At 40.2% G+C, this 12,809-nt stretch overlaps 1 protein-coding gene across 1 annotated transcript in view; it reads left to right on the top strand.

Annotated features, from left to right (window-relative positions):
* Window positions 1-12,809, top strand: part of MTHFD2L (methylenetetrahydrofolate dehydrogenase (NADP+ dependent) 2-like) — a 30,146-nt gene that overhangs the window by 15,681 nt on the left and 1,656 nt on the right. The window contains exon 8 of the mRNA XM_009705770.1: window positions 6,305-6,430. Coding sequence (XP_009704072.1) covers window positions 6,305-6,430 — 126 coding nt within the window. The remainder of the gene's footprint in view (window positions 1-6,304; window positions 6,431-12,809) is intronic.

Below are 12,809 nucleotides of genomic sequence, written 5' to 3'. Positions count from 1 at the left end.
GTGAACTCAAGATTGAGAACCAGTCAGTACATAGTTTATACAGGTATAATTATGTAAATTAAAATATTCTCTGTGCAGTGCAAAAATCATGAGTCATTTAAATTTTGACAGGAGGGTTTCTTTAAATCAGCTGGAGGCTGCATTCATAAAACAATGATATCATTCCCTTGCTGTTAGAATTAAGGGCAACCTTGCCAAATTAAGTGGTAGTTTTGGTAAAGTGTTATTAATGGCTGAATTTTTATTTTATTTTTTTCTTTTAGAATTGTCATGTAAAGGGGAAGAGAATGGTAATTGCCTAGAGGGAAAGGGTCTGAAAGATTGGTGTCTATATTCTTAAAGCAATGTAGAGTGAAATACTTAGTTTGACTAGTCTAGAATAAAGAAACAAGCAGAACTCTTGCTTCTGAGCAACTTCTGGGTTTTGTTTATGGCTATTATAAATAGAAATATAAAATAATTTTTGAAAAACAAAGCCAAACAATCCAACTTAATAAAATCCTGGTAAAATGCTGTGTCCTCTTGCAGTTCAGGATATCCTCCTCCTCTTGTACTATTTTGGAGGACTACAAAGGGTTGTATTTTTCCTCTTTTCTCCTCCCTTCCTCCCTCTTCATCATTCTCAAGACCAAAGTCTGTCTTATTTTCTAGATGAAGACAGATAGGTACCTGTCTAAAGCTCATCACTTCCTGTTGAAGTGAGATGTCCTTTGCTTCAGGGCTTAACTGCACTGTCTCTTTCTCATGCCAGGTCAGGAACAAGAAACAGCTCAGTTGTCCCACGTGTGATTGCTCAACTGTGGGCCTGACCAGAATTCATGCAGTGTGAATGAAAGATAATAATATGTGTGCTAAGTGGAAATAAGCTAGTAATTTTTCATCCAAATTCACTGCTTCCAATTTAATCATCACTTCTGATTTTATGCTGAACGTAGTTTGTCATCAGTTATGCTTGCGGTTAAATGGTTCAGTAGCAGTTCAGCTGTGTTTGTTCTTCACATTATTTTCCTTGTGTCATTTGTAACAGGAGCATGATACAACACTCTTTACGCAACATGAGATATACTTGGAATGATGAAAAAACCTAGGGCTAGATTGTGCAAACAGTATGCAGCCCTGCCCCGGTGGATGCTCTGGGGAAGATTACACTTCAGAAAGGTGGAATCCCTCCAAGGTTCCTCTTGTTACTTAACTCTGCGCATTGTACCTTTGGGATCACGCATTCCCTGGAAACGTGCGACCTGTTCAGTGAGTGTTGCAAAAAAGGCAACTTCTGCCCTGCCAGGTAGAAACAGCTGCTGTCGTAGGCCACTGTGCAAGATGTGCAAATGGAAAAAGGTTTTTATGTGTGTCTGCATATCACAGCAAGATTACTATTCTCAGTCTCCTCTTGCCATGTCATACCTTTAGAAGAGCCATCTGCATTCTGGCTCCCGATTTGGTGACTTGTTGCAGTGAGTCTGTTCATTCTGGTGTGGTACTCTAGCTCTGAGGAGTTTTCTGTTCACTTGTATTCATGGCTTTCGTAACGCTTCAAATCAGGTGCTTCTATTTTCAGTCTTGAGTTTGAGAATACCCATCTTCATATGTTGTCTCTCATTCACCCACAGCCTTGGCACCCCAGTTTTCCTGCTTACTTTGATTCTAACTATCCGTGCAGTTTATTCTTTCCCTCTCATTCTCTCCCAACTCCTTGCATCATAAGTTCCCGCAATGCTGCTCTTGTCCAGCTTACCCCTCCCTAAAATCTATGACTCTGCTTCCAGGTGGAGCTTCCTAAACTCTTTCAATACCAGGCAGCTTTTGTATTTCCTCTTAAGCACACACGACACTTGGCATCCCACTGTAGCCTTTCCTATCTTTGCCCACTGTCCCTGCCTATACAGACATCCCACAGAGTCTGTTCTTCTTGCCATCGGCCCAGACCCAAAGTAGAAGAATAAGTGCAGCTTTACCTGTGGTGCTCGTACAGCCACCACAGTACTTCCAGGGCGGTGATGGAGGCAGTAGGCAGTCTTTGACTGGTCAGCCTGCTGCTTCTGCTGTCTTGGCTTTCCAGTCTGCCTTGACAGAGAAGACACATGTGCCTGCTAGGTTTGGAGAAGAGGTAAAGAGGAAAAGGAATGGGAGTGCTAAATGCCAGATGAAGTTCTTCTGGGACTACTTGTGCTGTCCCTCGGGACATGGTCTGTTGTCCTCTTTTATAGGAATTGCTGATTTGTCGACAGGTTTTTCCAGATTTTATTCAGATAGTGGCTAGTTAGCTTTCTCACGAGTTGACTATTTTACAGTCCTTGTACCTAAGCTGGGATTAGGTAGGGCTTTCTTTCTCTTTTGTTTAAAACATAATCCATCGTTTTCTACAAAAATTACCAATGAAAGATTTTCCCACATTCTTCAGTCAGTGCGTTTTAGGAATAGCTGCCCTAACGCTTATCTCTTCCTACTTGGTATGTAAAGTAGGCTTAAGTAAATAGAGCTGCTTATTTGGTTTGGGGGTTAGTTCATTTGTTGCTATTAAGTATTTGGCCTATTATCAAACCATTTTACAAAGGGTGTAACTGTGCAGCTTCCGTTAATATGCCTCCATCCCTATCACATACGGATCATTTACCCCCATAAGGCTGAGGCATTATCCAATTACCAGCCAGCTTGCAACTGATTGCATGAGTGTGATGAAGTAGATGCAACCAGATGTTATCAAATGGCATAAGAAGGAATTTGAGGTCTTTGCTTGCTCAACATTAGAAGCAGAGTTTCAAGCTTGTGTCCTATGGGGGAGTGAGAAATAGAGAGCAAAGAAGGTTCTTGTATTGCCTGTATCTAAATGACTAACTGGCTGTGATCCAGCACTTTGAATGAAGCCAAAGCCCTTGTATACCAGCGCTTGCCTCCAGTAAAACTACAGTCTCGAAGTAGGAGACTAGCAGGGAGGTGTTTGTAGAAGCTGCCCTGTGAAAGGTCATGCACTGGGATTACCAGTAACACAGTGAAAATTGCTTATGGATTTGCTTTCTTTTCCTTTTTTTCTTCTCTCCACCTGAGAGAAAGCTGCTTTGGTGGGGAGAGGGGACCTTGGACTCCCCCTTGGGAGATACTCCATTACTAGGATGAACATTGCTCACAGAACATAGAACTGATCGAATTGCTCAAGAAGCAAGGTGAATTGTAATTTTTAAAGTTGGGATTTCCCATCGCTCAAAGTTGGAGGTTGCATGGTAGGGAAGAAATTTAGGAGCTCATTTAAAGTGAATACAGAGAAAAGATTGCCGCTGTTGCAATTAAGGTATGATAGGCTAATGCAGATGGTGTGTAAGGACTTGATATTCTTGGCTTTCTGGTAGCACGCAGTGACTTTGGTCTCAGATACTGCTTTGCCTTAACATCCCAGGAGATGCCTCATTTGTTGTGACTTTCCAGGCATAAACTTTCAGAGGTTTGGTCACACATGATGCTGCTGTTTGTAAAGCAGTGCTGGTATATTTGTCCTAAGATAGCCTTTCCTGTAATTAAAATTGCTCTCTGCAAAGTGGGATCCTACTGAACTCCTGTTCTTGCAAGGGAGGTCTTTTCTGTGCATCAAGTGGAGCTGTTGGCATGCCATAAAAGTCTCACCTCTAGCTTCAGCACATTGGGGACGCTCCATGAGATTGATATCTTCAAAGTAAATGTGTGGTGCTACCTGCAGTTTGAAATCCCACGTGGCAGTGATCTCTACAAACTAGAAGTAGTTTACTGTCCAGGACTAGTGCCTTAGAAGTTGATGTTTTGCCGCCGCCTTCGGTATGACCCAGGTCAGATTTTGCACGTAATTCAGTTGTCATTTTTGTACTTAAGTTGTTTCAATACCTAAATAGCTGTTTTGGTGTCTCTTACTATGTATATAGATAGCTCAGCTGTAGAGACTGGAAACACATAGCCATTGACTCAGCTATTTATCTAGAACTTGAAGTGACCTTTTAGGTTTTCTGGGTCCTTCCTGTTGAACATCTTCGTGATGGATTATTGAGATGCTTTACATTTAAACATGCTGAAGAAATATGGTGCATATGAAAGAGCTGAAGTGGCTTATTGCAGCACTCTGTTTTAGCTGGAGTTTCTTAATAGCAAAAAAAAAAATCATACCTCAGGACACTACACAGATGGAGCCTACTGAGAGATGGTGAAGGTGTGTAGTGCTGAGGCCAGGCCCACTTTGGTCAAGCGGGGAGGTGTTTGTAGAAGCTGCCCTGTGAAAGGTCATGCACTGGGATTACCAGTAACACAGTGAAGATTGCTTATTAGCCGAGTGTGTTTCTTGAACCAAAAAACATATTATTGCACAAGTTTTGGTTTGGGTTGGTTTGGTGGTTTTTTGGGGTTTTTTTGTTTTTTCTTTTCTGTAGCGGTAGTAGAAACTAATGTAGAAATCCTCAGCTGTCCCAGATTTAGTCTCAGGCTGGCATCCTCCACTCTTGAACAAATTTTGGTAAGTGTGTTTGCCAAGTGTCAATGACTTCATTATCTAAAGAGTACAACAGTCAGAGCGGTGTCTTCCGCACATCAGTAACATTCGAATGTAGGAGGTCTTCCTGTTCCCTTTTGCTATGTCTGTGTGGAAACGGTAGAAAAGCAGGGCGAGGATGGTCTTTTGAAAGCCCATCCAGTCCATAGTAGTGCACCAAAAGTGATATTTGGTACATACTAGTTCAAACTGCTTTTTCAGATCTCCAAGGATAGAGACCTCCTTATTCTTTCCTCAGGCTGCTTGCACAGTGTTCCTCTGTTCTTATGGTTACAAAGTTCTGGACAGTGCAGAAAGGGAAACAAACTTAAGTATTATTTTGTCTCACATGGATCATGGACATGAGAAAAAAAGCATAGTTTTTCTTCTTGTGCCAAAAGTTTTTAATATCCTTGAAGGCTGTCATGAGACCTAAAAGGTTAATTCTTTGCAGACTTTCCTCATAATTCTCATTGTTCTTGCTGTTTTATAGAGATGTGAACAGACAGATCAGAGAAGGCTAGCACCCACAGTAAGAATACGGTATCCTAGCTGATGCTGTATGTTGAAGAGATCAGGGCTTCTGCGTGTCTTGCAGTAGCATGATTGTGTGTGTTTGTGTTCAGTTGATCTAATTCCAGATTCTTTTTCTGAAGAATTGCTGCCTAACCAGTTGTTTGCTGTCTTGCCTTTGTGAGGGGTAAATATTTGTATGTAAATGTGGTGTCTTTCCTTCCTCCCTGTTGAATGTCAAATAGTTTTGGTGCTTTACTCCTTTTTTTTTTTCCAGTAGCACTTGAAATCTAAGCTAATGTGTTTAAAGTTCTTTCCAGCTTTGTGTCATCTGCACCTTGTGCCACTACTAAATAAGAAGTGTTCTCTAGCATCACGCTAGTGACATTATAAACAAACAGCTGGCCCTTCTGGTACTTCCTCTGCACATGCTTTCATTTGCATAAAGTAGTATTGGAGTCTCTTACCTGGGTACAATTACCCAACTGGGTTGGTTTTTCTTGCTTGCTTATGAGAAGATCAGGTGGAGAAAGTTTTACCTGAAAGGCAGTTGCTTCTCTCCTACAGATTGAGCCGATGCTGTTTATTATGGGTAAATTTGAGCTGGCCTTTTTTGTGTGTGTTTTTTTTTTTCCTTGTTGTCTATCTGTTGCTTATAAATGACAGGAATCTAAAATAAGATGGCAGGATAGATCAGATTCTCTCACCATGCTAGCTTTTATTTTTTTAGTAGTGATATTTCATGTAGTTCATGTTCATTTTTTAAGTAACTGCTTGAAATGTTCTGCAGCTAACAAGTAAACTATATGAGAAATCAGAGAAGTCAAGAGTAACACAAATCCAATACAGCTATTAAAAAAGCAAAGATTAAAGAAAATGCTGTGGAAGTAACATACATGGCTTGCTTCAGCAGTTGACAACACTTCTAGATCAGCAGACCTTTGACAATACTAATGGCTCCTTGTGGCTTGCAGGGCATCCTCATTGCCCAGCTTTTCTTTGGAAATGCTATGAAAGGGACTTATTGCCACAAACCAGCGAGTACTTCCTTCATTGAGATCCTGTTGACTATGTTTCTGACCACAGGTTTAGCTGAAAATATTTAGTCAAAATGAACAAATATCACCTTTTCTTCTCATAATTACAAACTGTGTGGAATAATTGTTTTCTGTGTGTGATGTATCAAGAAAAATTCAAGTGAAAGAATGATCCTCTTTTGTGCATACATACGCATCCCTTGATGTAATTTGAATCTTATGATCTAAGACTACCTGGCCATGTTAATCAAATATATCTTCATGATTCCAGGTATCCCAAAGTTGATTACAACTGATATGGTCAAAGAAGGTGCAGCTGTGATTGATGTAGGCATCAACCATATTCATGATCCTCTTACAGGAAAGACCAAATTAGTTGGGGATGTGGACTTTGAAGGTCAGTGAAACACTCTTGATACAAGCCTGTTGGATAAATATATTGAAGTTTGTGGGGTTCGTTCACGATAAACACTTGGAATAGCCAATGTCTCAAATGAGACAACACTTACAGGAATTTTTTCTAATTTATTTACTTAAATAAGAAAACAAACTGTATGGTCATATATCTGCTCTGAAGGAATGGCCTGTTATTTAAGAGAGGAAGTGTTACTTTTGATTACAATACCAGCAACCTTTGAGAGATGTAGATGAGCTCTTACGACAATGTGGTGGCAGAAGATGCTTGTCTCCAGGTTTACTTAATCCTTTGGGAGACTGTGAAGTGTTGGAAGAATAAGCAATAAAAAGCTTCTGCTCTTTCATAAGTATAGAGTCTCCCACTGTTCATAGCAAACATTATTATTCCACAGCTTCTCAAGCCTCCTTTTATGCTCTCACTTCACACTTGTATGCGAAAATGTTAACTTCTGCTTTAGAAGTAACCTTTATGCCAAGGTTTAATGTGGGTTCATCTTAAGCTGTTGAAAATCTTGGTCCAGGCAAGCCTAACAGATAAAAATTGGTGTTACATATTGATCTTTTTATGTTTAATGTGTTGCAGAGCAAGTTCACAATGTAACTTGATTAAATATCTCTGCTGTGGAGGAGCTCCAGACTGGAATAGCAGGATTGTTGCAGTTGAAAATTAAAGCTTATTGGCAGAGTTGAGTGTGGGAAGCCTAGACAGCATTTACCCACATTATTAATGGTTCTCAACAGTTCCTTATTTTGATAAGTATGAAAATCACCCACAGGTTTTTTTCGTGGTTATTAACATCTTGGCTGGCATAACGTCTCGAAGCTTAATTATATTCAAAATGTTTCTAGCCAGCTGTATGTGTTTGTAATTACATCACTCCCTTAGTTCTTGCTTCTTTTACTCATCATACATGATACCTGTCTGTTAAAAGTCAATGAAATTACCCACACAAGTGTAGCTAAGCGATTGTCTCAGCGTGTATTTGGAAATGTATAACTGTGTACAATAGACCTCCAGTAGAAAAACACTTTTAGAGTACAACTTGAATTTTTTTGTTTTGTTTTGTTATCCCGCTTGTACTATCATGAGTAAAAGGTTAAATTTTCTGTTTTTAGAACTGAAGTACACAGAATTTTCAGGATTTTTTTGTTTGCTTTAGCAGCTACAGGAGGAAAATAGCTATAGTTTTGAGAGACATGAAATTGTATCCTTTTTGTTTGTTTTTCTTTAAATGCAAGACCTTCTGAATGTGTAATTATGTGTAGATTCAACAGCAAGGCCATGATTCAGAGTTTCAGCAATGCACTGTATATGTCTCGTCATGTCTGCAGTGGGTTGTTCTTGGGATTTTACCTGGGGGGAGGGAAGATCCAAAAAAGAGGGAGGAACTTCAACTTGGATTATGCCACTACAGTTGCAAGTAGCATTTCACTGTGCATTGCCAAAGGGAAATTGTTGTTGGTTCATTGGTATCGATGAAAGTTTCACTAAATCTCTGACAACAGAAAAAAAAAAAAACAATCCAGTGTATACAGTTCTAAATACTAAAAAGTAAATTACCCTTGCCAACTATTTGATTTGTCAGCTAGGAAATGGAACAAGCTAGTGTATTCATGTAGCAAATAATTTCATCCTTTTCGTCCATTTGATCACTTGACTGAATTTATATTTAAGCCTAAGTGAAAAAGATTTTTGCAGGTTAAGGCCAGGTACATAAATAGCCAGCATGACATACAGCACCTGTTTAACATCATGTAGCCCACCAATACCTGTTGTCTCATCATCCACTTCTTTAAGTAGAAAAATGTGTCCATGAGAAGAGCAGAGATTTAACTGGGCAATCAGAGGTTAAATTTGCTTTGTAAGAAATAGATGGAAATGGCTTATTTCACCAGGTCATCTGAGTGAAAATCTCCTGTAGTGGAAATTTATTAGATGGGTAGAAACTGTTGTGATTTGGTTGTCATATCCCAGCAATACTTGGATGCCATCTTCTAATCTCTAGGGGGTAGGTTAGACACTAAAGTTTATTTTTTTTCTCTTTAACAGCAAAAGGATGCCATTTCAGTCTTTTTTTTTTTAATGTTGTTTGTAATTAAATTTATTGTAAGAAATGCCTGGAGCAACAAATTCCTACCACAGGCCAAGAGAATTTGATAACTGCTCAAAAAAATGAGTTTTGAAGTTTTGAAATCTGTTGTAAAGTCTGCATTTGTTTGAGTTGTGTCCACTTCTGCTGTGGGCAGCAGAGTTGCATGCAGTCATCCGCAGCCAGAGACCTTGCCCTTGGCAGCACTTCCCACAGTGGGCTGAGAACTGACTGCTGGCATATGGCTACGCACTCTCCAGCCAAGGAGCACACTTTGGCTGTCCTTTACACTCCAGTAGATGAGGGGGAGCGACAAGATTGTTTAGTTTACTCACAAAAAATTTAACAGTACCAGACTTGTGCATATCACTATTACAGCTGCTATAATGGTTGGCTTGGTAGTGATAGCATTGGGGTAGCTCTGTGTTTGTCAGGCTTAACTATTTATTTTGGGAAAAAATTCCAGGCTGTGTTATGGAATGTCTTGAACAGTATCTGTGATTTTTCCCCACCCCCATATGTCCTCTTTAATTTGACACTCCAAATTGTGTCCACATCAAAAAAGGGAATTTTTTTTTTTTTTTGCCAGAATAGCTTACTGTGCAATTCCAAGGTATCTGAAAGAACAAGACAGGAAAACACTGTGCATATGGAGGTCAACTGCAAAGTGCTGAGGTACCTAGCCTGATACTGCTAGGATGTCTTAAACTGCATGTGCGTCTCACCATATATAACCAGCACCCAGTGTACCCCTATTTATGTTAAGAATTTGCCAAAATATGTGGTCCAGGGAGGGAGTGTTTTGAAGCTTCAGGGAGGCACAAGAGGGAGGGTGAAGTGACAGGGAGGAGGAGAAGCGATGGCATCCTTAGGTTATTGCCAGCACCGTTTTAGCTACTTTTGGGCAGCAAGTTTCAGTCACAGAAAGGGAGACATTTTTCTGTGAACAGGATAATGCACGTGTGGGTGTACTTGGCCCTGTTTTATAGGGCTTTTGTTGCCACAGCAATAATACTAAGGGGGGGCGGAGGGCTACAAGGACCAGGAACATGAAATAAACCAACAACTTACACAGAGCATTCAACTGGAATGGCTTTTTTGGGTGGAGCACCATTTTGAGGAGTGACTGGTAGAGCAGGGTAGCTAACCTTTGAAACTGGAACTGGAAGTGCCCATGAAACCAAAGTGTACAGAATTTGAGTGGGATTTGCTTTAAATGCTGCCTGTATTTCTTTATGACTCCTCCCATAGCTTTGATAAGCAGATGGTAATGCTGGGTTTAGGGTCTTTATCGGATGCCTTTATAGAAAATAAATCGTTTATGTAAGACCTTCGTAGGTGATGTAGTTGTGATATCAGCGGAGGGGTTTATAAACAGGAATTGTTTTCCTGACTTGTCTGTTTTGCACAGCCTAGGCAATATAAAAGAGATTCTGGAAAACGGGTGCCACCAGGAGCAGAGTGGGGTTCCCAGTACTGAACAGCAGAAAAGAGTGCCTCAACAGATGATTGGTATGGTGAAGGGTGATGGGTGTGTATTATGAATTTCCTTTGAAGGAAGGATAATTGTACACAGTGAATGCAGGGAAACCAGGGAAATGGTACGTTGAACACTATTGAGGTGGAGAATGGACCAGATTCACGTATCGCTTCTGGATAGACCAAGTGTACCAAAAAGAAAGAATCGGTTGAATGAAAACCAGGGAAATGTATCCTGTCCTCATCAGCCACGGGACAAATGACTACAAAGGAATTGGGCAAGCTGACAAGTTTCAAGAAACTTGTTCCTGTAGTTTAAGAGTTTTACCACAATAATATTTGAATCCAGTTTCTTAATGGAAATGGTGGTTCTGCAGTTGTATTTTAGCTACAGTTTGCAGGAAACCTGGGCTTTGTGACAGTAATCGTTTCTGATGGTTATTTGCTGCTGCTTTGCATTCGTTGTGTTACCTTCCAGGCTCTCGACTTCTCTTCAGATTATTGAATCCTTTCCAAATTATCTCTCTGTCCAGCTTTTCTAAACAGTGGTCATGAAAATAGAACGTGCACGTTCCAGGTGCTTTTGCTATAGCTTTTGTTAGTTAATTTCTTGGTTGATTTTTGGAGACCTGGCATTCACTTTCCTGTTAAAAAAAGTCCAGTCTGCATAATCTTGTCACCATATTGCTGCTCTGCAAAAATCCAGGGAAGCATTGCCTGTTGTTACACTCTACTAGCGCAAGAGGTAGGTAAGGATGTTAGTGTTAGGCTGTGACCACCAGAAGGCCGGACTGACTCGTTGCTAACTGATGGCAGTAAGCTGCTGGATGGCCAAGTCTAGGTACTCCTCTGCAGAAGAGTATGTTGTGCAGGAGTCCAAGTAAGCCATCTTTGATATCTTGCGTTTCTCCTGCCACTGCTTATTATCCCAAAGCTACAGCAATAGCCCATCCATCTGTCTGTGCGAATAGCTGAATGTAAAGAAGCTGTTGTGCATAATTTTGTGCTAGGTTTTTCTGCCCAAGATACGTCTGTTGCTTGGCTTTTAGAGGTACTGGAGGCAGAAAGATGTATGCACTATTAGAATTACAGTACTGAGCCATAATTCCTTGGTTTTCCTTTATACTGCTGTTAAAATAGCTGCAGTAAAAGAAACAGCAATAACATCAAAAAGAAGGAACTATGAGAAAGGGGTAGATGCTTGCTGTTTGGTTTCCCACAGAGCATAGTGCGAAGAATCACAGGATGTGTGGAGCAGAACATGGGATATCTGCTGTGATTGCTGAGCACGTGATTTGACACTTAGGCAGTGCTGCAGGGATGCAGTGATCCAGAGTAGCTTTACAGGGATGAATAAAGCTGTGTGGAAACAGTGCTTAGGCAGGAATTACTCTGCATCACTTAATGCAGATGCACAAGACCCAGAACTGCCTTCAGGTTGAGACTTGCCCTTGGTTGGTGTGATTAACCCTGCTGGGTGTCTGATGTCCTTAGCTTTAAAGGAACCTAGGAATGAAGAGCTGTTTCCAATGCAGTGGATCCTGTTTTTCAAGGAAACAATCTACATTTCATTTCTTCTGAAGAATCAAAGGAAGATTTTAAGGTTCTACAGAAGCTGCAAAATAGCATCTCCTCCCCCACAGGCACCTAATTTGCATACCAACATTTTCCAGATTGGCAGAGAAATGCCTGGGAGAACAGCATGCATCTCGAGAAAGCAGAGTTAAAGCTAGGGACAAAATTACACTACTGCTGAGAAGCAGAAAAAAGATGTTCTGAAGGAACCAACAGTACTTGCTAACACTGAAGTGCTGTCTTGGAACTGTGCTTTGGCCTGCTATGCTTCACGAGGAAATTTTTGAGGGCCAAGTTATTTTTCTCCCTTTGGTCACTGGCATTCATCTTGAAAAATTGCATTCACCATCTCTCTATTTATTCTTACAGATGGCAATTTATCAGATGGTAGTTTCCCCAACATAGGCACCGAATGTGCATTTAAAAATCTGGATCAGCTTTTGTGAATAAGCTATCTGGGTGGTTCAGTGCTAACTGATACAAAATATGTCTTCTGCCACAGTGACCCACAGGGATTTCCATAATGATAGAGTATGGCTAGAGAAATTCTCCAACAACTTGTGAAAACAGTGTCCTGGGTGTTTACTGCTGAGTACGGTTACTAACACTAGAGGCAATGAATGTTGCACATGATGTTCATTAGAAGGTTTTCTTTAGGTAAGGCACGGTCCGGTTGTGGATTGTGCCTCTTTGTAAGTAAGATAGGAGTAGTTTGAATAGTACCACAAAAACAGTTATGTAACATTGCCATGGAAACAGACTTATTTCGATTTAAAATGCCTGAAATATTTTCTACGTTAATTACTGTGTTTACTTCAGATGTGGGTACATTTCAATAATTATTACATTAATCTGGGAATTCATAGTAACTGTATTAACCATAAACACCCATCTCAAATGGCAGGTAGTTCAAAACAGAATAACTATTAAAAAGACAAATTATTTGTGTTTGAGAATATTAAGAATAACTGTCATAGATCTTAATTCATTTGTTACAATTTACATGTTAAAAAAAAATGCATTGCAATTTGTTTACCTTTCCAAGTATTTTAACAGTATATATGGTGGTACCAGTCAACTGAGTAATTAAAACCCTCGCAGTTGGAATTGCTGTCTGTCCTCGATGAGGCTTAATTTTCTGTTCTGCAGTTCAGTGAGAGATTAGCCATTAACTTCTGCGAATGCTCTTGTTAGGTCCCTGCCTTGGGGAGTTCA

The sequence above is a fragment of the Cariama cristata genome, unplaced genomic scaffold (assembly GCF_000690535.1).
Source record: "Cariama cristata isolate BGI_N322 unplaced genomic scaffold, ASM69053v1 scaffold21228, whole genome shotgun sequence".
In the NCBI taxonomy this organism is placed as follows: Eukaryota; Metazoa; Chordata; class Aves; order Cariamiformes; family Cariamidae; genus Cariama; species Cariama cristata.
Note: the sequence above shows the minus strand (reverse complement) of the source record. Positions and strands in the feature narration are given on the sequence as shown.